Raw genomic sequence first — 27,152 nt, 5'->3', positions numbered from 1 at the left:
CTAGTAGGGGAGATAGTGTAATGCCGTGTGACAAGTACTTAAGTAGTGGTCTGCTTCAAATAGATGAGTGAGCAACAAGGAGAGAGAAAGCATGTTCCAGTGAGGGGAAATGTACTTAACTGAAGGCAGAAAGAGTCATAAAACAACAGACCAATTATATTTTCTGTATGTTGGCCAGCTATCTTCCTAGAATTTTCTTTATTATATTATTGGAATGGATTCATATCTTCATCTTATTTGGTTTACTTTTCATCTTGCTGGAGCTGTAGCTTAGTGCTTGGAATAGCTTACAGGCTACAAAGAACAAGGAACCTGACTACTGAAACATTAAATTGAGTTTTTTTAATTACTCTGATGATTACCCTTGGTCTTTCTATGCTTTTTGCATTTGTCAATTTTGGACCTGAAGGACTTCAGGATCTATACTTTTCATTATAGCATGTGATAAAAATGAAAAAGGTGTACTAAGTATTAAAAGAGGCATATAAATGTTTCAGAAATATTTTCAACAAAAAACAATAAACAAAAGTGAGCAAATTAAAAAGGAGTTATTGATTTTAGAAATTTATAATGACTCAATTCCAAAAATAGTGGTGAATTAAGATTCTCTACATGGTGTTCAGGTAATAGAAATTTATGATCACTAATTCAGCCTTGATAGATCAACACAGTGAAACCAACATCTAGAAGACAACAAAGAAAAGGAAGCCCACGGAAAGGACAAAGGATATTGAGATGTTTAATCTGGGAGAGACAAAACAGTGCTAGTATCTGCTTTTGCCTGCCTATGCTCTAACCCTAAGTTTTTACCTTACAAGCTCCTTTTTACATAGTTACATTGATCAAGCCTGGCAATACAAAGTCTAATTCTTATCAGTAGGTGAGAATTAAGTGAGTTCAAGATCCATAAGCATATTATCCATTATGCCTGGAGTTGATTCCAGACACCCACATACATAGAGAATTTACCAATTATCTTTGTTGTATTCTAACTCTTTATGACAAGTCCTCTGCTTTGGTGTTTTGAATATATTTTATCAATGCCCATGGCCCATTTGGCCAAAGTCCATATCCCAACCTCTATACCCATGCTTAATTTATTCAGTTTTCAGGACTGGGCCCCTCACCTACATCCCAGGTACCAGCTGGGGTCCAATAAGTGAAAATCTCTACAATATTATCCTACCAACTATAAGTATCAATGAGGCCCAGCTGCCTGATGCTAGGCCCTGCCCATATCTATGCCTGTACTTGGAAATCAAAACTAGTCTAAACTAACCCAATTTAGCTAGACTGCCCTCCCCAATATAAGTGGGCCTCCACATTCAATCCAATTAGAGGCCTGAACTTTGAGTAAGAAAGAATTCCTTCTCTCTGATCTTTAAACTGGGATATTGGTCTTCTCTTGCTTTCAGACTTAGACCTGGACTAGAACTTACATATTCAGTACTCCTGGTTTCTCAGGCCTTTGGACTCAGATTGGTATTATATCATTGGTTCTTCTGGGTATCTAGCTTACTGACCAAAGATCTCGAGCTCCTCTGTCTCTATAATCGCACAAACCAAATCTTTATAGAAATCTGTTTTATATAATATAATAATATATATATAATTATATAATATATATATTATATATAATTATATAATATATATATTATATATATAATTATATAATATAATAATATAATATATATTATATACATATATATACTTTTTTATTGGTTCTGTATTCCTGGAGAACCCAAACTAATACAAATGATTATCTGATTTACTCTAGCTTATAATAAGGTCAGGCCTCAAAGCTCATGAGTTGTCAATCCTGGCCAGTTCTATTTTGCTGCTTATTGATGTCTAGTCTGGATTCAATTGTGCCTGAAGACTAGCTGTATAAATTAGGACATTATTGCTCATGTAGATATTTGAATATACTTGATGCAATATAACTTATCAGTCAAATTTTCTGAGGCTAATATGAGTACCAAAAGCAAGACATGAAGAGGAAATGAATATTTAGCTAAATCGAAAATCAGTCAGAGATAAGATTCCTCAATACTGGGTAGTTTAACTAGATAGCTTCTAGAGTTCTATGAAACTTAAGATCCCAGAAAAGTTAGTGAAGAAATGGAAGTTTCTAGCTTTATCCCATAATAACATGTATTTCTGCAATTTAAATAAACTATTTGAGCATTAATGGGCCAAAAAATGATGAAGAATTAAATATTGGTTGGTAAGATAATTCTTTAATCAAACAAATGCAAATAACAATGTTAATTCATCCTATAAAAGATTTTAAGGCACTCAGTTCTCAGCTTGTGGTAGAAAAGATATGGGAGAAGAATTTGAATAAATAAAAGTATTAGGATTTATCAGAAAAAGATTTTAACAAGGCCAGTTCAAGTAAATAAATGATTTTAACTTGATTTGAAAAACAAAGTAAATTAGCAAATATATCAAAATCAAGAAATTCTCATTGAATCTGAAAATTTTTAGTAGCTACATAGAATGGGACTAAGGTAACCCAGCAGTACACAGAAGATAGAGTTTAATTAGAAAACATCTGATGCCAAATAGCAGCTCTAAAATTAACGTCAAATCTCTATGGAATTCTTTTCCAAAACTCAAAATCTCAGCCAAATTGTAAGAAAATCATCAGATAAATCCAAATTCAGAGACAATCCACAGAATATCTGGCTAATACCCTCAAAACTGTCAAGGTCTTAAAGGAAAAAAAGTTTTAAAAAAAGGAGTCCTAAGCTGTTACAGACTAGAGGAGACTGGAGAGACCTGACAATTAAATGCAATGTGGTTTCTTGGACTGAATCTTTAACAGGACTTTAATGGAAAACTGATAATATCTGAATAATGTCTGGAGTTCATGGCAATCTACCAATGTGGGTTTATTCATTCTGACAAACTTACCACAGTCAGGAGCAATGGCAAAAGCAGGGCACACCAAAACTGGATCAAAGGTATAGGGGGACTCCACACTACACTACCTTTGAGACATTTCTGCAAATCTAAAACTGTGCCAAAATAAAACATTTATTTTTAAAAAATTAAGGAAAAAGTTTCCATTCAAACTATAAGTCAGTAATTCAAAAGTTCAATTTTGGAATGACTACGACATAAAAATTAGAATAAATATTATTTAGGCCAGAAAGCTTGAAAACTATGCAAATTAAGATAATTAAAATAAACAACTGCTTCATAAAACGTAATAAAGACATGCAATAGATAAATAGATAAATAATAAATATATTGTAATGATGGGTAATATCTATTTATAAATAAAGACATGTTGGTAAATATTGCCAAATGTTGATTTCTTGATGAATCCTGAAAGGCAGTAGGCAAAGGATAGAGAAAGAAGGAATGGGTAGCAGTCGATATTTAATTACGTTCTATGTATTCATTTTTAGTTAACCTAAGAAAATAAGTGATTAGGGTGCCTGGGTGGCTCAGTTGGTTAAGCGACTGCCTTCAGCTCAGGTCATGATCCTGGAGTCCCGGGATCGAGTCCCGCATCAGGCTCCCAGCTCCACGGGGAGTCTGCTTCTCCCTCTGACCTTCTCCTCGCTCATGCTCTCTCTCACTGTCTCTCTCTCTCTCTCAAATAAATAAATAAAATATTTAAAAAAAAAAAAAAGAAAAGAAGTGATTAAAAAAAAAAATCAAATGTTTGAGTTCACACTGTAATTGCTTCCAAGCACTAAAAACCAGTTTGGCTATTTCTTCAACAATACACTGAATGACTCAAGACTGCATACTGTTGGTAGGATACAAAATGGTAAAAGAAGTTGCTCATTTTAGAAGCTTAAGGACTTTTTCCAAATCTAACCTGAAAATAAATGTCAGTTCTCCACATCCAGATAGGATGAAATCATTTGTGGCAAAACAGTGCCCCAGCCAAAAACAACAAAAGCCTGATTAAATTTAAAGATCCAGTTTAAAGATGTCAGAAGGAGGTGGCTGCGACAATGAGTGGAGTGGCCAAGATTCTGAAGAGGGTGGTTTGTAGATCTGGAAGTATTCTTTCCCCCCTTAGTTTTAAAGATTCCGGGCCTTGGAAAGGGGCTGGGAAGCCAGGCTTTGCACACAGGGCTTGTGTTGCAGGACAGAAAAATCATTGAAGATTTAGGTAGTTGTGCAGGGCAGAAGTGACACAATTGGAGGTTTGAGACTTGTATCTATTTCAGATCATTTGATAAATCCCAAACCTGTACAGGGCTTGAAATTAAAAAGCTAAGCCCTAAAACCTTTGAAAAGCATAATGGAGTTTTCTACAGTCTTACAATGTTGAGGACATAAACACTGGAGTACAAGCTTTGCCAGGAATAGGGTCATACTGAGTATCAGCTCTGTTTGGGAAGCCTTACCAAAAGGACCAGGCTGAGCCACAAGTAGACCAAGACTTATCGAAACTTCTATCCATTCTCCATGGGAGACAGTAAAGCATCTTAGAGAGTGATAAAAATGAAGTAATAGTAAAAATTTTATGAAGTAGGAGAGAAAAGGGGCAATTGATTAGGTGATAACCTTAAGCAAGCAAGAAAAGACGGGAACTAGTATAGAAATACATTTTCCTTAAACGAGGGCATGTACTAAGTAAGAAATAAAATACAAAAGGCAGAGTATATGGGTACAAATGCAGGTAGGCTGGTAGATTAAAATGGTCAGAAAAAGCAGAAGTTCCTTTTTATACTGGAGAGGAGAGGCTGGATATCTAAGGAGCAAGAAGGGAAATAAAAGAGTCGTTTACAGGGGAGAGTTGAATGGACTATCAAAAGGCCAGAAAAATGGTACGCAACACCAAGGGCCTACCTGAAGACAGTGGTCATGAATTTAAGGGTTAGTTGGCAAATCTGTGTGATATTCCTCTCTATATAAAGCTGTGAAGGTGTTGAACAGGCAGAAAGTTAAATTTATAAGGTTGAGGTTTTGCTTGGTGAGTAGGACAAAGGGCCAAGAGAACTGACGTTATATTAAATGCTAATTGGTGGTAATTAGGTGAGCCCTGGAATCCAAGCTAGTTAAAAAGGGAAGTGGGAACAGGAGAGGCTTGAGAGAATAGGAAAACAAGCGGCAAAAGCAACAGAAATGGGTGCCAGTGGAGCTGAATTTGCTAGTCAGAGTTCTGGAGTTAAGTGGACTGGAAAGACAGCAAGTGCTGGTCAGAAACAGGATATGACCGTAGGGCGGATGGCAGAAGTAGAGCAGAACACAGGATGATGAGAGGAGAGAAATTCAAGATGAAGAGGTCAGAACAGTGAAAGAATCATCTATATAGATATTTAAATCACCAAGAATTGTTTTTCATAATTCAAAACCACAAGAGTAGGCTGAAGAAAGAGACCAGGAAATATGTCCTAAGATCTTCAAGAAGTGAGAGAAGCAACACAGAAAGAAGTGTGCACAGGACTGTAATGGGAGGGCCTACTGGGCAGTACAATCAGGTGTGCGAGCTTCAAAACTAGAGGTGTTTAGAGAGGGAAAAGGAACAGTGATGTAGAAACACTAATGCGGAACAATCCTGTAAGCCCACTGGTGTAACTGCTGTGGGAGGGAATACAACCACTACTTGAGAGGACTGCAAGTAGAAGCAGTATCCTCAGGGAGGTAATCAGGTTTCAGGTAGAGCAGGAAGGTGTAAGTCATGTTCAGAAAAGAATACACTAATAATTTGACTCATTTATCAGTGTTTACTGAAAGGCACTGAATTAGGCACTGGGAATAAAACAGTAATAAAGACATAATCTCAGCCCTCACAAAACTGCGACTCAAGTAAGGAGTTTCATATAAAAGTGATTACTTTAAAGAATATAACTAAATTCTTTTTTTTAATATAACTAAATTTTTATAACAACCTAACAGATTTATTAAGAAATGAGGATGCATGTATTTGAAGAATGGTCTAACAAAATTTGTGACTATTTTAATATATCTAATCATCGTGGTATTAATCATATGCTGAAAACTGTTTGAATTAAGACCATGTGGGGAAAAGTCATTTTTTTTAACGGTAAAGAAACAGGCGAAAATGCTTTTACAGATACATGCAGTTACCTGAGACAAAGCAGCATCCCGCTCTTCTATCACTGCGTTCATTTCTTCTGCAGTTATTCTCTTTTTACATTCCTTGGTCTTGTAGATTCTATCCACAATTACAGCTCCATTCTTCTGAATAGCTATTCCTGTGTCTGCATTGTTTATTCTGTTCAGTAATTCCTGTAATGTCTACCAACACCATTATATGTTAGTCAGACATGAAGTTTTAATATATTTTATTTAATATAGGGTTTTAATTAATAGGCACATGTGAATTGTAAATTGACTGAGTGAAGTTATTGAATTTTCATATTGCAGCAAAGATGTACATTATTAGTGTGTCAATTCTTCTTTTTCCCACATCTTAGTTCTTGAAACCCACTCAATTGAACTTAAGCCTCTAAGATATAAGACTGACATCAAGAAATCTCCTCAGAGAATGGCTTACCATGTCATTTTCTTCAGGGTTAATATTTTCTAGCCTAGAAAAAAGGGACACAGAAAGCCTGATCAGTAGCATTTCCTTAGTGCAGCAAAATGAGTTCGCTTTTTAAATCTTTAGAACCTCAAGTAATTTCATTCGACTAGTCTTTAGAGTCAACCATGACACTGAACATATTAAAGTGCCACCTGCTCGACTCCATCTTTCAATAATGCTCCATATCTTCTGCACTGACTTCAGACTGTTAAGTTATTAATGTTTACTGCTATATATGACTACAAGGATCAATTGTTCATATGTGCTTAGATGAGGAAAGTTCCCTAGTGATAGAAGCACTACTTCTCATCATTATATTTATTCCTGGACTTTCAATTCTTACCAAAAACTGTATTTCCTCTGGTTTTTTGGACTTCATCACAAATAAAACAAGGCAGGTATTTTTATTGCAAAGTTTAACTATGTTCCCTCAAAAGCAAAGACAAATAATGACCACTAAATTTGAACTGAAAATCTCCTGCTGCTATCTATTTGTTAAAACAAATACACCGTATAGAAAGGCTGACCAAAACTAGAGCACACGTTTTTAGATGACTAATGTTATTTTTCTCTTTCAATACATACTTAGAATTATTCAATCTAAAGCCTAAGGAAGTAAATTCACCCCTCTCATAAATGCATTTTGTCTTAGAAGAGTCATTGTGCTTACTGAAATGTTTTTTGATGTTGGTGAATTGAACAAATGCAGGAACGATAAAGAAAGAAGCTCTGAACGAGTATCTTAGAAAATGCCGATAATGTAATTTAGGCAATCAATAAATTGGGTAAGTTAAATGAAAATCAGTAATGGGTATTAATAAAATGATGTCTATTTTAGAAACAGCTCCATTATTTTTAAATTGTACTAAAATGTTTAGATATATAAGTTCCTGTTTTCTCATATCCCCAATTTCTGGGCTCCTATGATTTAATATTTACCACCATAAAAAAAGGTTACTTGGAAAAGATATAGAGAAGCAACAAATTTATTACAAAGTTGTTCCAAACTATAGTTCAATGAAATTGCTATATTCATGAAGAGAAATTAAGAACACTGCATTTTTAATAGGAAAAAAATATACATAAAAAACTATTTTTTTAAGAATTAATTTATTTTAGAGATAGCGTGAGAAAGAGCACAAGCAGAGGGAGTGGCAGAGGGAGAGGGAGAAGCAGGCTCCCCACTGGGCAGGGAGCCCAATGCTGGCGCTTGATCCCAGGACTCTGGGATCATGACCCGAGCTGAAGGCAAACGCTTAACCAACTTGAGCCACCCAGGTGCCCTATCAAAAACTATTTCTACACATTCTTAAATGGTCTAAATTTACAGTATGATACAGCAATTTTGAATTATATATACTTAATATATCTCAAACTAGTAATGTCCACTTAGATTCACATTTCTCCCAAAATAAATCAATTTTCAAATTCCTGCTTCATAAAAGCTCGTTCTACAAAAACTCTGAAGATAATAATTTTTAATCAATTAAAAAACAGTGAAAAGCACAAGATAACAAAATTCTTACACTTACGGATGCTCGCATAAAAGTATTTGAAAAACATCAGTAGCATTTAAACATCATTTTTAAGGAAGTCATATGTAGTGAAAAATATTTACCTTAATGTTGTTCTTTTTAGATGAAATCAGACTAAGAGCTAATTACAGCAGTTTCCAAAGAAGATTCAATTTAAATTCTTATAAATGCCATAATTAACTTATTAAATTCGATAATTTAAAATGAAAAGATACATGAAAGTAAACATTCAGACTAGCAGATTACTGGAAATGCTTGCAAAAAAAACAAAGTTTAGATCTCAAGGTTATAAATCTCCTTCTTGGGGCACCTGGGTGGCTCAGTGGGTTAAAGCCTCTGCCTTCGGCTCGGGTCATGATCCCAGGGTCCTGGGATCAAGCCCCGCATCGGGCTCTCTGCTCAGCGGGGAGCCTGCTTCCTCCTCTCTCTCTGCCTGACTCTCTGCCTACTTGTCATCTGACTGTCAAATAAATAAAATCTTAAAAAAAATAAAAAAATAAAAAAATAAATCTCCTTCTTTTGTTCCAAAGAACTTCATATACGATTAGGAAGAAAATAAGAGTATAGGGAGGATACCTAATTTGTACATTCAAAATAATCAACACAACAAAGAGTGTATGCAATTTCTATGTGATAACCTGTAAGTTTTTTTTTAGGCATTGCAAGGTGAAGAATTATTACTTTAAGGAGAGACAAATGAGTCTGAATGTTTTAAATTATTATCTTTCAAGAGGATATGGTTAAGAGAGTTGTATTAGTTAAGGTAGTTGTATTTAGTCTACTAACAAACTTCTCTGCTAACAAATAAAATTTTTTAAAAAATAAAATCTTCTTGGGACGCCTGGGTGGCTCAGTTGGTTAAGCAGCTGCCTTCGGCTCAGGTCATGATCCCGGCATCCTGGGATCGAGTCCCACATCGGGCTCCTTGCTCATCAGGGAGCCTGCTTCTCCCTCTGCCTCTGCCTGCCATTCTGTCTGCCTGTGCTTGCTCTCTCTCCCTCTCTCTCTCTGACAAATAAATAAATAAAATCTTAAAAAAAAAAAAAATCCTTTATAAAAAATAAAATAAAATAAAATAAAATAAAATCTTCTTGTCAAAGGTTATATCAAATCCTTACCACATAAATTTAGCATTGCAGATATAAATAATGTATATGATTGCCTTTAGAAGTACATAATGTATAGTGATTTATCATTTTGCTGATGAGTGAATTTGAACATGTTTTAGTAGGTGTGCCAGGTTTGACATGCAGGGCATAAGGTTTAAGCCAATCATGTAGCATTTATTTAGATCTCAGTTTTGCTTTACTATTCTTTATAATTTTCTTAAAGATTTTACTATTTTGAGTAACAGACAGGACTTTGGGTGAAGGAGAGGAGAAGTGAGTTGGGAGAAATTAGAGGGGGAGACGAACCATGAGAGACTGTGGATTCTGAGAAACAGGGTTTTGGAGGGGATGGGGGTTGGGGGGTTGGGAAGGCTTGGTGGTGGGTATTAAGGAGGGAATATATTGCATGGAGCACTGGGTGTGGTGCATGAACAATAAATCTTGGAACACTGAAAAAATAAAATTTAAAAACGAAACAAAACAACAACAAAAAATTTTACTTAGTTATTTGAAAGAGAGAGAGCACAAGCCGGGGCAGGGGGAGCTGAAGAGGGAGAAGCAGGCTCCTGCTGAGCAGGAAGCCCACTGTGGGACTCCATCCCAGAATGCTGAGATCATGACCTGAACTGAAGGCAGACGCTTAAACAACTGAGCCACCCAGGCACCCCTAACCTTTAAAATTGATCTCAATTTTGCTCTATGGTTATCCCTGTAAGCAGAGTGATAAATGGTCATTAAGAGAAAACCAAAACTTTAATGAAAATGAGCAAATGGTTAATCTGAGATACGAAAAATTCATACAAACAAGTAACTTTCAATATAAATATGAGTCTGGAAAGAGAAAAGGCTAATATTTATATTTCTCTATTTGTATTTCTTTAAAAGTTTCAGGAAGTACTTGTCATGGATATCAAAGATTAACTACATCATAATTTAGTCTCAACCAGATTATTTACAGCAGAGATCAGCAAACTTTCCGTAAACAGTCATATAATATTTTAGACTTTGCTGTATGTTCTCTGTTGAAGCTACTAAATGCTGCCTTTGTAGTACAAAAGCATCCAGAGATAATATGTAAATGAACAGGTGTGGCTGTGCTACCATAAAACTTTATTCACAAAAACAACAGGAAGGATGGATGTGCACCACAGGTCTTTACTTTGCACATCCCTGATATAGAGCACTGGAAAATGAGACCAGATCTTTGATGTTAAAACACTGTTTAAGTGCCAACTGCAACATATTTTTCTGAGTTGGATCACTCAATACCCAGTTAAAGACTAATCACCTAAAAAATTGGATTTCAGAAAATAAAATTCAGTCTTACTAGTACATCACCTACTGTATTACTTAAGAAAACATAGAAATTAGACAAAAACCTACTTTTAGAAAAAAGAAGATAATTTGAAACAGTTTACCAGGTTTTCTATTTTCTATATAAAATGACTTGTTAGAGGTTTAAGCTTTACTAGCAGCATGTGTAACATATAAGGCTTTATGGGTTTAATAAAGACTTAAAGTAATAGTCGATGTTATATGAAATACAGCTGACAAGCTATACATTATATATCATTAAAAGGAAATTTGCAATTATACAAAAGAATATCAACCTTTTGGAAACTAAATTATGCCTATAACAGTCTAACCAGACATAGTCATGATAATTAGTAAGAATTTTGCTGAAGTAAATGTCCATGGGCTCAAGTTTCAATTGATTTCCTATACCTTGCATATTCTGACTGACACCCCTGCAAGCTAAGTGAAAAGACCCATGCATGAAATGTCACATTTCTTGATTTATCCCTAGATCAGTCGATATCGTGTCTTTCCTTTCTGAACCTATAGTCATTCACCTTGTTCAATGGGAAGCAGTTAAACTTTGACCTCAAATGATAAAAGGAACTAGTGATCACCCTAATCAAAAACTCTGAATTGTTTATTTTTATTCTCTTTCATTTTTACACAGTGTCACCTTAATATGTTAAAAAGAAAAACTGAAGACACTGAATATCACATGATCTCAAAAGCCGGAATATACATACACAAATGTATTTATATTAGTAAGTAAATTTTAGTCATTTTAACTTGAATCCTTTTTACTTTTTTCCTAGTTTTGGCTAAAAGTGAAAAAGAAAAAAGCACTGAAGATTCAAGGGGTAGGGGAAGGCAGACATGGCAGAATATAAGAAAAAACAGACATCACAAAAAGACAGAAGTAGATCAGAACTGGCAAAGATGAAAAGAAAATGACAGAAAGAACTTGAAGATTATAGGAAGCAAGAAATAAGGAATTAAGACAAAAAGAGACATGAAATAATGTGTATTATTTCAACTTGTAACCCAGTGCCTCCAAATATGATTTTTAGTCAAGCAAAGCTCAATTGGTTCTACCTTAAGAAATTCACCTAAAATGCACTACTGAAAGTTCAGAACCTACAGATGCCAACTGAGTAGAACGGAGCATCCACAGTGACATTTAAAACTATGCTGACATATTATTCTTTTAAAGCTGCTGTTCTTCCCTCCTATGTATTTTTCCTGATCTCCCCAATCCGCAACCCTAGACTATAAAACTGTAGGAGTGGACTACAACATGTTCCTAAGAAACAATAATTATTCATATCAATTAATATTATTTTAAGAATTTATGCAGTTATTTCTTTAATGTCTGTCTTCTCAAGTACACTGGGATCATAATGCTGCATTCTGAGTAACCTGACAGTACACAGTCAATAAATATTTTTTTTTAAAGATTTTATTTATTTGACAGACAGAGATCACACGTAGGCAGAGAGGCAGGCAGAGAGAGAGGGGGAAGCAGGATCCCTGCTAAGCAGAGAGCCCGATGTGGGGCTCGATCTGAGGACCCTGGGATCATGACCTGAGCCGAAGGCAGAGGCTTTAACCCACTGAGCCACCCAGGCGCCCCTCAATAAATATTTATTGAATGGATTAAATAAACTAAAAGAAAAGGCTTGGGATTGAGTGTTTTTTTCTCCCTTTCCCACTTCTCCCTTAATACAAATGCTACAAAGAACAAATGAAAAAGGGTCTGCCTCGGGAAACCTTAATTTTAACATATTGTAATAAAAACTGGAAACAAATGTATGCACAAATTAAAGTAGACAATGGAAGGTAAAAAAAAAATAGAAAAATAGAGAGGTTCAAATTAAATTGAGCCATCGAGAGAATGAATAAAACTAAGAGTAGAGGCTCTAAGGAAAAAGTTTTGATTTGGGTATGTGGGCAGATGGTTGGGACAAGGGATCAAGGCAAAATAAGGTTTTTAAAATGAATTAATATTTCCATTTGGTAGGTTTGAGTCACCTATGCAAGTCTGAGATAGATAAGTCCTACAATGTGTAATTGACTTTGACTCCTTGGGCAAGTGGTCAACCACTCCAAGTTTTTTCACCTATAAAGCACAAACATCATCCCCTTGAGGAGTTGTGACATTGTATAAAAAGCTGATTTGTTATCTTTGGGATGTGATTTTGATTTCTGAAAGAAACAAAATCTATTTAGAAGCAAATTTCATGAATAAAATTGGTAATCGGGGTGCCTGACTGGCTCAGTCAGTTAACCATCTGGCTTCAGCTCAGGTAATAATCCCAGAGTCCTGGGACAGAAGCTGAGCAGGGAGCCTGCTTCTCCCTTTGCCCCTGCCCCTCCCTCCCACTCATGCTTTCTCTCCCTCTCTCTCTCAAATTAATAAATAAAATCTTTAAAAAAATTGGTAATCAACCGAGGTAACAAGATTCACAGTCATGAATTACATGTAAATACAGCACTGTGCACCGGCTGATAAACTGAATGTAATAGTACTTCCAAATTTCCAAATTCCAAAAAAAGAGTTGTAAAGTTATAATGAAAGTATTACTGAAATTAAAAAGGCATCTACTTTTTATTTTTTTATTTTTTTAAAGATTTTATTTATTTATTTGACAGATAGAGATCACAAGTAGGCAGAGAGGCAGGCAGAGAGAGGGGGGAAGCAGGCTCCCTGCTAAGCAGAGAGCCCGATGTGGGGCTCGATCCCAGGACCCTGGGATCATGACCTGAGTCGAAGGCAGAGGCTTTAACCCACTGAGCCAACCAGGCGCCCCTAGGCATCTACTTTTTAAAGTTATGTTAAAAACATTTGGCCCCAGGCACCTGGGTGGCTCAGTCAGTAAAGCATCTGCCTTTGGCTCAGATCATGATCCTTCTCTCTTTGCCTGCCACTTCCCCTGCTTGTGCTCTGTCAAATAAATAAAATCTTTAAAAAGTAAATAAATAAAAACTTTTGGCCCCAGCAAGTGTTTTTGTAGATATAAATAAACTGATTTTAAAAGGCATATGGAGGGGCGCCTGGGTGGTTCAGAGGGTTAAGCCTCTGCCTTCGGCTCAGGTCATGGTCTCAGGGTCCTGGGATCGAGTCCTGTATCTGGGCTCTCTACTCGGCAGGGAGCCTGCTTCTTCTTCTCTCTCTCTCTCCCTCTCTCTCTCTCTCTGCCTGCCTCTCTGCATACTTGTGATCTCTCTCTCTCTCTCTGTGTGTGTCAAATAAATAAATAAATAAATAAATCTAAAAAAATAAAAATAAAAAAATAAAAGACATATGGAAAAGAAAAGGTACTAGAATAGCCAAACAATTCTGTAATAAAAGAGCAAAATTAGACGGCTTAACATTATCCGATTTCAGACACTATAAAGATTCAATAATCAATACCATGTGGTATTGGCAAAGGAACAGATGCACAGATCAATGGAAGAGAAAATAAAGTCCAGAAATTAATCCATACAAATATAGTCAACTGAGTTTGAAAAAGATGCAAGGAAATTTAATAGAGAAATGATGGCCTTTCCAACAAATGGTACTGGAATAAATGAATGTCCATACACAAAAAACAAGTACCATCTACCTTACACAAAAATTAACTCAAAATAAATCACAGATCTAAATGTAAAACATGAAATTTATAACCTATAGAAGGATTTCAAAAAACCTGTATAACCTTATATATAGCAATGAGTTTTAGATTCAATACAAAAGTACAATCCATAAAAAAAAAAAATCCATAAACTGAATTTTGTCAATATTTAAAACTTATGTTCTGCTAAACACATCATTAAGAGAACAAAAGCATTCACTGTTGATGGGAATACAAAATAGTGTAATATAGCTACTCTGGAAGATACTTTGGCAGTCTCTTCTAAAGTTAACATAGATTAAACAGAGGCCCCAGGAATTATGTTACTAGGTTTAACCAACTGATTTGAAAGCATATGTCCACACAAAACCTGTATGCAAATGCTTATAGCAACTTTATTCAAAATTGTCAAAAATTAGAAAAAAGAAAAGAATCACCAGGAGGTGAGAGGATTGTAGGATAGTATGAAGACTATGAAAAAGTGCCTGAGTATATTACAAACTATATTACATAACTTCACTGAAGGAGGTGGAAGGAAAAAAGAAGAGCCATTCTAAGTAACTTTGGAAAGTGGTACTTTGGAAACTGTAAGATTAAAGACTAAAGGAACTATATATGAACAGTGTACTCTAGTAAGAGAAGTTGTTTCTCATGGGGGTACGCATTAATGATTTTGAAAGAGTTATAATGTATACTGGGGTAGAAGATATAAGGAAATGATGGATGGTGGGGATGGAAACCAGGTTTCTTATTGTTGGAGGAAATTATGTAAAAGAAAAAGGAGAAAGCCAAAATGAACTATGTGGCACTGGATTAGTCAGAGAAATAAGTATGAATTACAATTTAGCTTAATAAAGATCCAGATAGGGACGCCTGGGTGGCTCAGTTGGTTGGACGACTGCCTTCGGCTCAGGTCATGATCCCGGAGTCCCGGGATCGAGTCCCGCATCGGGCTCCCTTCTCCATGGGGAGTCTGCTTCTCCCTCTGACCTTCTCCTCGCTCATGCTCTCTCTCACTGCCTCTCTCTCAAATAAATAAATAAAATCTTAAAAAAAAAATATCCAGATAGATACATACATAATTTCATATCTGTGCATGTGTATCAATTAGTATACATATATATAAATTTCGTAGCTCTTTCCACTGATTGGGACTAAAAGTAGTCACACCAAGTAACAATGAGCACACCTAGCATCCCGATCTTGGTTTCTAATACCATTTTCCAATAAAAGGAATCACAGCCCTTTGAGGAATGGCTGAGTTTATGGGTGAGGTACATCCCTATACATCTCTACACATCCCTATAAGACATGACCCAGGGGCATTCTGTGGTGCCAGAGAAGTTAAGTGTTTAAAAATCAAAAGGATGGGGAATGTGTCAAAGGGATATGGAGGTCAACCGGAAGAGCTTCCAATGGCCAAGCTGCAATACTTCAAGCAACAAAATAAACAACACAGTCTTAGATTATAATCCAAAGTATTAAAAGAGTACCCTTGAAGTCTATACTAATATAAACAAACAAAAAAATAAATAAATGAAGGGGAAGAGACAAATCTCTTGTACTGAAGAATTATAAATAATTTATGTAGATATTTTCCGTGAGGGAAGTAGAGCTCAATTAACATCTCAATCCACACCCCTTATCCCCACCTCTGAGTACGGGTTGCACTTAAGTAATCTGCAATTAAGTAATCTGAAATCTTTCATATTTCAAAGAATGTGAAAGGGGAATGTTGGTAAGTAACATGGAGAAACATGGCAAGCACTACCTTGGCTAGGTGACCAAGATTAACATCACTGATGTTAAATCATGTTGATAGCATAATGTTGAAATAATATGATGAGAATGGCACTTTAGTCCTGTACTCTTTGTCTCCCCAAAACCCATACCTCAGCCTAACCACGTGAAAAAAATTCCTAAAACCCAAATTGAATAATATTCCATCAAATGCCTGACTAATAATCCTGAAAACTGTCCAAGTCATCAAAAATGAGGGAAATCTGAGAAAATATGACTACAGTAGGCAAAGGAGACATAGCAACTAAATTAATATGGGATCCTGGATGGGATCTTGGAACATAAAAAGGACATGAGAAAAATTAGTGAAATCTAAACAAAGTGTGGAGTTTGGTTACTAATTATGTACCACTGTGCTTTCTCTCCTGTGACATATGTACCATAATAACATAAGCCATTAACAAAAAGGAAAGCTGGAAAGTGGTTGTATGGAAACTCCCCTGTACTATCTTTGCAAATTTTCTGTAAATCTAAAAGTATTCTAAAATAAAAGTTTATTGGGGAAAAAAAGGAACTCTAAGTAAAGACTGTGGAGTGAAATCTGAACACAGAAATCTGCCACATGAACAGAAGATAAAAAATTAGTCAAACAGTAATGGAAGTAAGACATCACATGGTAATTCTTAAAAGTAGGATAGAGAAATGATGATTTGGGCCAAGTTCACCAAACCTTCCCTTTTGTACATAAAAACAGGTATGGAGAAAAGACAATGAGTTCACCAAATCCTGAGAATTTTTCACTAATACCACACAGCTTAGAAATAGCCCGAGAGACCAATGAGTTGTGTAGATAGCCCAGAGAAAAGTAAAATCCTTCCTGAACAGAAGAATCCTGTATTACAGAAGACTCTTTACAAAAGAAGGAAGAAGCATCAGAGTGGACCATTTTCCACTACACCAGTGGAACAAATAAAAGCCCACAGATCCTAGATATACACAAGAACAGGTAGAGTGAGCCCGTGGTCCACTGCAAGACACCTCAGGCAGGACAGAACCTGCAACAAAAGCGGTATATCGCCCCAGGGAGAGCTTCCCATGCTCTCCACGCACCCCCGCAACCCAGCCCATTGCCACAAGGACTATACAGAAAGGTGACCAAAAGCAGTACCTTGCCAAGAAACTATAGCTCTGAGGAGAAGGTAAATAGGTTTCAAATAATATGAAACATTTATTGAGGAAAACTCACTTGCACTATATCAGAACAAAGAAAAGTTCTTGACAATTTACATAATGAGCAAGATGAAGAGAAGTGACATGGCAATTATGAATACACTACAAACACATGATAAATATAAAAAATTATATAAACCAAAGGAAAGAAGAAAAATTTCCTACCAGTGGTTGGTATCTTAGAAGAACATAATAAGAACGTGAATTCAAGAAAGGAAAGTTCCAAGAGAAGATGCCAAACAAAAAAGTGAATGAAATGGGAAGTTGAAAACTTAAGGAAATGTGCTGAGAACCATAAACAAATGAATATATAAAAATTTAATAAATGAACTAGAAAAAATAGGGACAGGAATAGTGACAATTGGAATTACTAATATAAAGAAAAGGCTTGAGATGATCACAGTGAATGCAGAGGAAAAGAGAGGGATTCAAATAATTATTGAACAGACAACATATAAAGACAAAAGTGCCCCAATATACAAATAACTAGATTCTCTAAAACAACCTAACAAATAGAATACAAACTTCACAAATCTAAAATTTCCATGAACTAAAAGAAGCATATAGCCCTTAGAGAGGCATGCTGTGGGTTCCAAATATGTTATGAAAGATGAATCAAAACAAATACCATGATTAAGTTCTTCTACTTCAAAAACAAAGAATCCTTCAGGTCTCCAGGCAGGAAAAAAATCAAACACCAAAAACCAAAATAAGTGATGATAAGGGAAAAAAACCTGTGACCTGACTTCTTTTTAGCCAAACTCAATCTCAAAAAATAAAGTAACATTTTTACTTTAGAACAAAAAATGCTTAGAACAAAAAATGTTTTGTTTTAGAACAAAAAATACTTAACTCAATAACTTTATTCATAACCAACTTGAATATAGGAATAACACAAAGCCAGTCTGAAGCATGCTAAATCTGAGAATAAAGTATTTATTAGCCTTTCCTCAAAAAACTGAAAATGAAATTCAGTTACCCAGGGATTTCCCAAAATAAAGAATTCAGGTATAGGGGCGCCTGCGTGGCTAAGTGGGTTAAAGCCTCTGCCTTCAGCTCAGGTCATGATCTCAGGGTCCTGGGATAGAGCCCCACTCTGGGCTCTCTGCTCAGCAGGGAGCCTGCTTCCTCCTCTCTCTCTGTCTGCTTCTCTGCCTACTTGTGATTTTTGTCTGTCAAATAAATAAATAAAATCTTCAAAAAAAAAAAAAAGAAATCAGGTATAAAATTTCATGTATAAAAAAAGTTGCAGGGGCGCCTGGGTGGCTCAGTGGGTTAAGCCTCTGCCTTCGGCTCAGGTCATGATCCCAGGGTCCTGGGATCGAGCCCCACATAGGGCTCTCTGCTCAGCGGGGAGCCTTCCTTCTCCTCTCTCTCTGCCTGCCTCTCTGCCTACTTGTAATCTCTGTCTGTCGAATAAATAAATAAATAAAATTTAAAAAAAAAGTTGCAGATAATAACCATTCAACCATTTTAAATACAAAATCAAAATAAACACCAGGGTGATATTTTGGCTATAGAACCCAATATAATTTTTACAAAGATTTTAAAACTAAAATTTACAAGAAAAAAAGGAGTTTAAAGGTTATTTCATAGGGGAAAGTTAAATGATACTGTTTAACTGAAACACTGCATGATTCAAAAAAGTGAAAAGAATTAATGATTCCAACACCTTCCGTTTTTCAGTCTCTTTTCTTAAATTTTGAAGGATCTTTGGGGAATTAATACAGTTTACTATAAGAAAACTTTGCATGAAGTTCAAAAATTTCTTAGTTTCACTTCAATTATTACTCCCAAATTCAAGTTAACACACAGCACCAGCTATGAACCAGGTACTTTTCAATATTTATTAAATCATTTAGTCCTCATAACTTATACAAAGCAGGCACTATTTACCCATTTTGTAGGCAAAAAATTGAGTCCCAGGGATTCTGAGTAATTTGTCCACAGCTACACAGCTAGGAAGCAACAAGGTCAAGATTCAAATACATATGTTTGGATCTGGATTCTGTGCTGTTAACCTCTACATTATATTGCCTCTCAAATAAAACAGCATGTAGAAAATTATATGATTTTTATCAAATTAGTTCTATGTCTACATCCATTCAACCACCAACCATCAACCATCCATTCTGGTAGATAATAGTATTTAACTATATAAGCAAAGAAAATGTTTGGAATAATGTTTCTCTATTGATAAAGATAGTTATTTGGTAGTAGATACTGGAGAATTCACGTAAATTTTTTTGGTTTCTTTATTTCTATTATTCGATGAGCTTAATGCCTTATAATGAGTATCAATCTTCAAAAAAAATGAAGCCATTAATCTAAACAAAAAACAAACCACATTACCTAAACATAACTTGAACACTGTCATGTTGATTATTTAATGACTTTTTGTCTCCCTAATGAGCAATGTTTTAATTAGTACTTTACTATAATCCCCCACAGAGCCTAGCACAATGTCGGGCAGAGCAAACATTCAATAAATATATTGATGGATCATCATAAAATATTACATTACTATATTGTACCTATCTTACAAGTAGTATATTTCTAGATGCTCTAGAGTCTTGACCTAAATCTGACACCTTAGACTAGCATCATTTACATTATCAGGGAGCTTGAAGAAAAAGAGAATCTTAAGCTCCGCACCATACTTACTAAATGAGAACGAACATTTTAACAAGATTTCCCAAGTGCTTGAAGCCATACTAAAATTGGAGAATTTCTAGAGCATTATTTATCTAAGTGTGGTCCATTATTTACCTAAGTCAGAATCACCTAGGTTGCTTGTTAAAAATGTAGATTCTCAGGCTCTACACTATTTCAAGTGTCATTAGAGTTTATGATACACCTAATAAAAGTAAAAAGTAGTAACGAATAGGAAAAAGCATATTAAGCAAAGAGCAGTGGAAGAACCCACGTAGTTTAAATAAATCAAGAAAGTGATAATAAGAGAGGGAAGAAAAGAGGCATTGCTAAGGAAAGTAGAGTAAAGATATCAAGAGTAGGCTATGAAGAAGTAGAGTAATTGTACAGAGTGCTGTGTATTCCCCTGAACTCCTCTCTTTTTTTAAACTGTTATCCTGACATGCAAACTACTACAGCATGACTGTGGGAATATGGAATTTACCCACGTATGCAGCATCCAATAACTTTTCTTAATATGTAAACACCACATAATGCATGCACTTATAAATGTTCCAAAAGTCACATATAGTTTTAAATGTATACATACACTTTCAGAGACATTTCCATAAGTTTGGCTCGAGCAATTGCTTCATCTCTCTCCTCATTGGCTAACCGCAGTCGAGACATAATAGCTTCATCACGTTCCTTCTGTGCAAAATACACTTCTTCGACCAGAGCTACCAAAATATATAATCCATAATTAATTAGAGAAAATTTAAAAATGCATACTTCCAGAAAAAATAAAAAGCAAAAACAGTTTTTATTTTACTAAATTAAATGAGTATCAATTAATATGTGGAAAAACATTTTTAAAAGCTACTACAAAATTGAGATACATTTCATACCCATAAAAACACAAATTAAAAGGCCAAATAATAACAAATACTATTAGCTCATGAAATAAAGAAAATCACGCATACACTGCAGATAGGTATAATATATTTCTACAGCCATTTGAAGGGCCATTTGGCAATATTTATTACAGTTAAAGATTTGTCTATAACCTGGCAAATCTCCTCTTTGGTATGAGGCCTAGAGAAATTCTTGCACATGTGCACAAGGAAACGTATATAAAATGCTTATTGCAGCATTATATAATAGCAAAAACTGAGAAGTAGCTCAAATGTCCAATAACAGGAGCAAGAATAAATAAATTACTAAACATTCAAAATGGAATACAATACAACATTTAAAACGAATTAACTATGGACAAATGGACATATTTTAACAATAAAATTATGGCAAAAATTGCAAGGTACAAGGCAAAACAACTCTACCTATCATTTATGGTCAATTAGTGAAAATACTAAAATAAACATGGCAATGATAATCATCAACTTCGGGATAGTAGTTATGTCCACAGCATAGTGGAAGGAAAGGAAAGAAAATGGGACCAAGGAAAAGGAAATGGGCAGAGCTGAACCTCTTCAGCACTGAGCATCTCCAGGAGCATCGTTTATATTATGTCCACAGCATAGTGGAAGGAAAGGAAAGAAAATGGGACCAAGGAAAAGGAAATGGGCAGAGCTGAACCTCTTCAGCACTGAGCATCTCCAGGAGCATCGTTTATATAGATGGTAATAAAATGGCCTCATCTAAATTTGCATAGCACTATATAGGGAGCTTTGATGTCATCTGAAATTGTCATTGCTCAAGCATAATTTCTACCTGAAATCTTAACATAACTTTTAAAGTATCACTGCAACGTTAGAGGTTCAAATACCTAGGTCACTGAACCAAACTCTATTTACACTGTCAAACCACAAAATAAACTTAGGAAAGATGTTTGAAATGTTCTTGCTAACATTTGTCATAGATTATGCATAGCTAATCAAGAGTTATTCTTCTATTATTTAAATTATAACTGGTAGAAAAGAAACCCTGAGAGTAAGTCAACTATATATTTTCCACAGTAGAAGATAAGATGGAACATGTAACAGCAAAGCTAAAGTCAAAACCACTGCCAAGAAAGTGAGCCTAAGGGAAGAGAAATATATTCATTCATTTCTTTACTCATTCATTAATTTATTCTTTCATCAAATATTTATGAAATTCCTGTGTCAGTCACCTATCCAGTTTAAAGCAGTATGACTACCACATTCTAAAAAGTCCTTACCTTCCTGGAGATGTATACATTCTATTATAGAGAGACAGACAGTAGAGAGAGAGCAGAGCCAAAATTAAACAAGAAGATAGGTAGATAGAAGTTAAAGTTTTGAAGGAAAATAAGGGTGTGTCAGAGAAAAAAAGAGTAATTTGGAAGGTGGGAAAAGAATAAACTAATTTAGAAAGGTGGCCAGAAAAGGGCTTTTTAAATAAATGACATTTCAATACATGCATATGTGTGTGTGTGTGTGTGTGTGTGTGTGTGTGTGTGTGTGTGCATATATATATATGTATACATATATATATATATATTTAAAAGTAGACTAATAAACAGAATAGAACGTAATACAAAGGCCCTAAAAGTATTAGACTAACAGCAGTAAGGCCAATGTGTCTGAAGCACAGTGAGAAAGAGGGAGAGCTCTGGGAGATCATATATATATATATGCCATCCTAGACTGGAGGAGATTATGCTGAGTGAAATAAGCCAAGCTGAGAAAGTCAATTATCACATGGTTTCACTTACTTGTGGAACATAAGGAATAGCATGGAGGACATTAGGAGAAAGAAAGGAAAAGTGAATTGGGGGAAATTGGAGGGGGAGACGAACCATGACAGACTGTGGACTCTGAGAAACAAACAGGGTTTTGGAGGGGAGGGGGGCAAGGGAATGAGTGTGCCTGGTGGTGGGTATTAAGGAGGGCACATATTGCATGGAGCACTGGGTGTGGTGCATAAACAATAAATTTTGGAACACTGAAAAAATAAAATAAAATAATAAAAGTTGAAAAAAAAGATGAAGTAATAGGATCTGGATTTGTCCTTCCACTTAAATCAATTTTTTAAAAAGATTTTACCTATTTATTTGAGAAAGAGAGAGAAAAAGAGAGTGTGCACATACACTTGGGGATAAGGACAGAGAGAGAGAGAAAAGAAGACTCCACACTGAGCAGGAACCCAATGCAGGGGTTCGATCCCAGGACCCTGAGATTACGACCTGAGCTGAAGGCAGACTCTTAACCAACTGAGCCACCCAAGTGTCCCAAAACAATTTTTAAAAATGGACAAAATATATAGAATGACAGCTTTCAAGACTGTAAGGAAACAAAGAACAGTGAGTGACATGAGGAAACAAGTAAGTTGAGCCTATGATTGGCCCTGCTTAATACCCTGAAAGAAATTCCAGAACATCACAAGAAGGGAAGAATCGAGGACGAGCCCAGCTGATTCCACAATTTTGGAGGGTAGAGATATAATATGGCGAAACCAAAGCAGTTGAAATTCACAAGAGACTATTAGAGGAAAAACAGTGGCAAAGAAAGAAAATTTTGGAGACGTACAGAACGTCTTCCTCAAAAAGTGAGTTGAACATGTGTGCACGTGTGTAAGTAAACTACTCCATACAGGAGAAAGAGAAACCTGAGAGAATTAGAAGCAACAGTGCCCTGGGTGCCACAAAACCAGATATAAAGTATGTTGTTCCCACCAGCCAGATCAGAAAACTACAAGATTCATGAGGTACTGCATAGAGTACTCAGAAGGGTCTTGCCTCAGTAGTGGGGATTAATTAACCCTAAACACTGCTCTGGTAACATCTAGCATATCTTTAAAACAAGAGGATAGGAGAGACCTGTTTCCAAAAAACATAAGTACAACTGATAAGAAAGCTCAGAAATATTTTATAAGAATACAAAATAGCTTCCAAAATGTTAAAATTCATCATCCAAATGCCAGGCATGCAAACAAGCATCAAAATTAGGACAAATGACAAAAAAATCAACCAACTAATACATAACCCTGTTTTACATGTGTTTCTGTTTAAAGATACTTGTTTAACATATACTATTGATTTAATAACATTGAATCCATGGCCAAGGGCACTGTATAACTCATTCCTGAACAAAACTTACCTATTACATGTTCTCTCCATAACGCACGTCATAGCCTTCTTGTACTCAGGGAACACTAGACAGGATTTCAGCACTACACTTGGGGGCTGTTTGAAACTGGGAAATCACCAGTAAAAGGCACAAAAATGAAGTAATTCTAACACTAAATAAACTTAAAAACCCCACTAATTTACGGTATAAGAGCTGAAACAAGAAGGTAGCATATGGCCTTGAATGGGATTATATTGGCGTTGCTTTTCTTAGTTTGTTATTTTAGTCATTTTTATTAATTTTTAAAGGTAAAATAACCTTTCATTCCACAAGATGAATACAAAGCCTAAAACTATAAACAGTTTGGGAGAGAACCATGAATTTAGGTAGGTAAAGCTTTCTTGACCATAGTACCAAAGCATAACCCATTTTTAAAAATTGATAAACTGGACTTCAATCTAACTCAATTAAAAATCCCCACTCTTCAAAAGATATGGATAAGAAAGTTAAGCCACAGAAAGAAAAAGATAGTTGCAAAGCATATATCTGATAAAAGACTTGCATCCAGAGATAATTTTTAAAACTCTCAAACCTCAGTAATAAGAAAACAACAACAAAAAAACCCAATTAGGGGCGCCTGGCTGGCTCAGTGGGTTAAGCCGCTGCCTTCGGCTCAGGTCATGATCTCAGGGTCCTGGGATCGAGCCCCACATCGGGCTCTCTGCTCAGCAGGGAGCCTGCTTCCTCTCCTCTCTCTCTGCCTGCTTGTGATCTCTCTCTGTCAAATAAATAAATAAAATCTTTAAAAAAAAAAAAACCCAATTAAAAATGGGCAAAAGCCTTAGACACTTTATCAAAGCAGACATATTGATGATAAATAAGCACAAGAAAAGGTGCTCAACATCTTCAGTCATTAGAGAAATGCAAATTAAAACTACGAGATAACTACCACATACCTATTACAAAGGCTAGAATGAAAGCATGATTAAAGATGCTGGGAAGAAGGAGAGCAACTGAAATCCTCATTCACTGCCCATGGGAATGCAGGATGGTGCAATCACAGTTGGTCGGCTTCTCAAAAAGTTAAACATGCACCTACTGAAAGACTCAGCTATTTAACTCACAGGTATTGATCCAAGACAAATTAAAGCATATGACCATACAAAGACACACAGATATTCACAGTGTCTTTATTTATACTAGCCCCAAACTAGAAACAAAAATTTCTATCCACAGATGACTAGATAAACAAACTCTATGGCAAACTGTGCTAAACTAACTGGATATCCACTTGCATAAAATCAAATGCTTTTAATCAACAGTTAGATAAGGTTAATAAATACTTGTTATGAACATAGCTTTTAGAAGAACCTGTACTTTCCAGCACAATTTTCATAGTTTTTTTTTTAAAGGTAGTATCATTGATACTATGTGGCTTTCTGTAGCTCTACTATTCTGCACCTATGTATTAATTCATCATGCCATTTTGAAAGAAACTTCTGCCCATGATATACTACATAATAATGAGTTTTAATCCTCCCTGATAATTGTATGCAATTTTCTTCCAGGAAGGATACTCATAACAGCTTAGAGAAAGCAACATAGTGTATTAGGAAGAATGTGGGCTTTGATTCAGATCCAAAAAGTGTCAACATACTAAAGTTAGGTTACCTGCTTTTGTGTATTTTTAAATTATTTTAGTCTCAGTGCAGGTGCATAAAATGTATATGATACCAATATTTATGGTTGTTAGGGAAAAATTAAGTGAGATAATATATGAAAGCTCTTGGCCAAATAAGTAGATTCTCAACAAACACTGGTTCCATGCCACCATTACCATTACCACTTTCAATCCACAGATGCATGATGTGGCTCATTTCTAGACATATTAAAGAGATGATTTTGATTAATTTGGACCATCTATATACATGTATGTATACCTATATATACACACACATACATATATGTATATACATACATGTGCATATTTTGTTGGCATTCAAAAATTACACAGGGGAACTGAAAGAAAAATTATTTAGAACTCATTCCATATTGTATATTGTGTACTATAATGACATAATTTGTACAAAATATCACAATATTCTAAGATATTTTATATTATAAAACACTTCTAATTTCACTCTTACGTTTACTGCAACATTATTTATAAAACCCTAGATATGGAAGCAACCCAAGTGTCCACTGATAGATAAATAGAAAAGAAGATGTGTATATAAATACACACACACACAATGGACTATTACTCAGCTACAAAAAAGAATTAAATCTTGCCATTTTGAAAACATGGATGGACCTAGAGGGTATTATACTGAGTAAAATAAGTCAGAAAAAGAAAGAACAAATATCATATGATTTTACTTATACACAGAATCTAAAAAAACAAAATTGGAAAAAAATTAACAAAAACCAGAAATGATTCCATTAACATAGAGAATAAACTGGTGGGTGCTAAATGGGGATGTCATGGGAGAATGGGCAAAATGGGTGAAGGGGAGTGGGAGATACAGGCTTCCAATTATGGAATGGATATGTCATAAGGATGAAAGATACGGCATAGATAATGTAGTCAATGGTATTAGTGGTATTTAATAGTGTTGTATGGTGATAGATGATAGTCATTACTTGTGGTGAACATAGCATAAATGAAGGGTTGTTGAATCACTATGCTGTACACCTGAAACTAACCTAACATGTGTCAACTACACAGCAATGAAAAAAAAATTTTTTTTAACACTTCTAAAAAAAAACCTACTTCTAATTTGTAGGTCAGTAAGGATGGACAAAATGATACTACACAATGATCTAAGTACAGATAAACATGTATGTCATGCCCTGAAATATTCTGACATATCAAAGGTTAAAATACTAATTACTAAACTTTAAATGCCAACAGGCTTCCTATCGCTTCTGTAGAGTATGATGAGATGTTACAAAGTGACATTTAATGTAAGCTGGGTTCCACTTTATATATAATAACACTTTAATGAAAGAGGTAGGACTAGCAAAGTCAGGGGCTTGAAGAGTAAGTATAGTTATCTCTATGCTTAAACAATTTACACCAAGGTCTTATTTGGTCCTGTGTTAGTCAACAGAAAACATTTTTTCTCTCTATAATGCTATCAACTCTAAAGAGGTAAACAATGTGTATATTAGAGGAGAATGCCCACTGAGTATTCTAAGGTTAAGTTTTAAAGTGCCACAAAGCACACACACATAAAATCTGATTACACATTTTATAAACACTAAGAAGTATTTCCAAAATTAATTTTTTAACATTAGGTTATATGTGAAATTTGATTATGAAAAACCTGATTCTTTCTAGAATTCAGTACTTTTAAAGGATCAATATGCAACTCTCAAACATTTTTAGTAAAGAAAACTTAATTGTAAACACTGAGCTT

The 27,152-nt window shown here is 35.2% G+C and overlaps 1 protein-coding gene across 1 annotated transcript in view; it reads right to left on the bottom strand.

The window, feature by feature from the left end:
• Positions 1–27,152, bottom strand: part of LOC111139165 (mirror-image polydactyly 1) — a 255,511-nt gene that overhangs the window by 212,215 nt on the left and 16,144 nt on the right. The window contains exons 5-7 of the mRNA XM_022491338.1: positions 20,292–20,421; positions 6,494–6,527; positions 6,064–6,234 (exon numbers count right to left, since the gene is read on the bottom strand). Of these exons, the coding sequence (XP_022347046.1) occupies positions 6,064–6,234; positions 6,494–6,527; positions 20,292–20,421 (335 nt within the window). The remainder of the gene's footprint in view (positions 1–6,063; positions 6,235–6,493; positions 6,528–20,291; positions 20,422–27,152) is intronic.

The sequence above is a fragment of the Enhydra lutris genome, unplaced genomic scaffold (genome assembly GCF_002288905.1).
Source record: "Enhydra lutris kenyoni isolate GAN:26980312 unplaced genomic scaffold, ASM228890v2 scaffoldscaffold4, whole genome shotgun sequence".
NCBI classification, from domain to species: domain Eukaryota; kingdom Metazoa; phylum Chordata; class Mammalia; order Carnivora; family Mustelidae; genus Enhydra; species Enhydra lutris.
The sequence above is the reverse complement of the archived record's forward strand: the minus strand, read 5'-3'. Positions and strand labels throughout refer to the sequence as shown.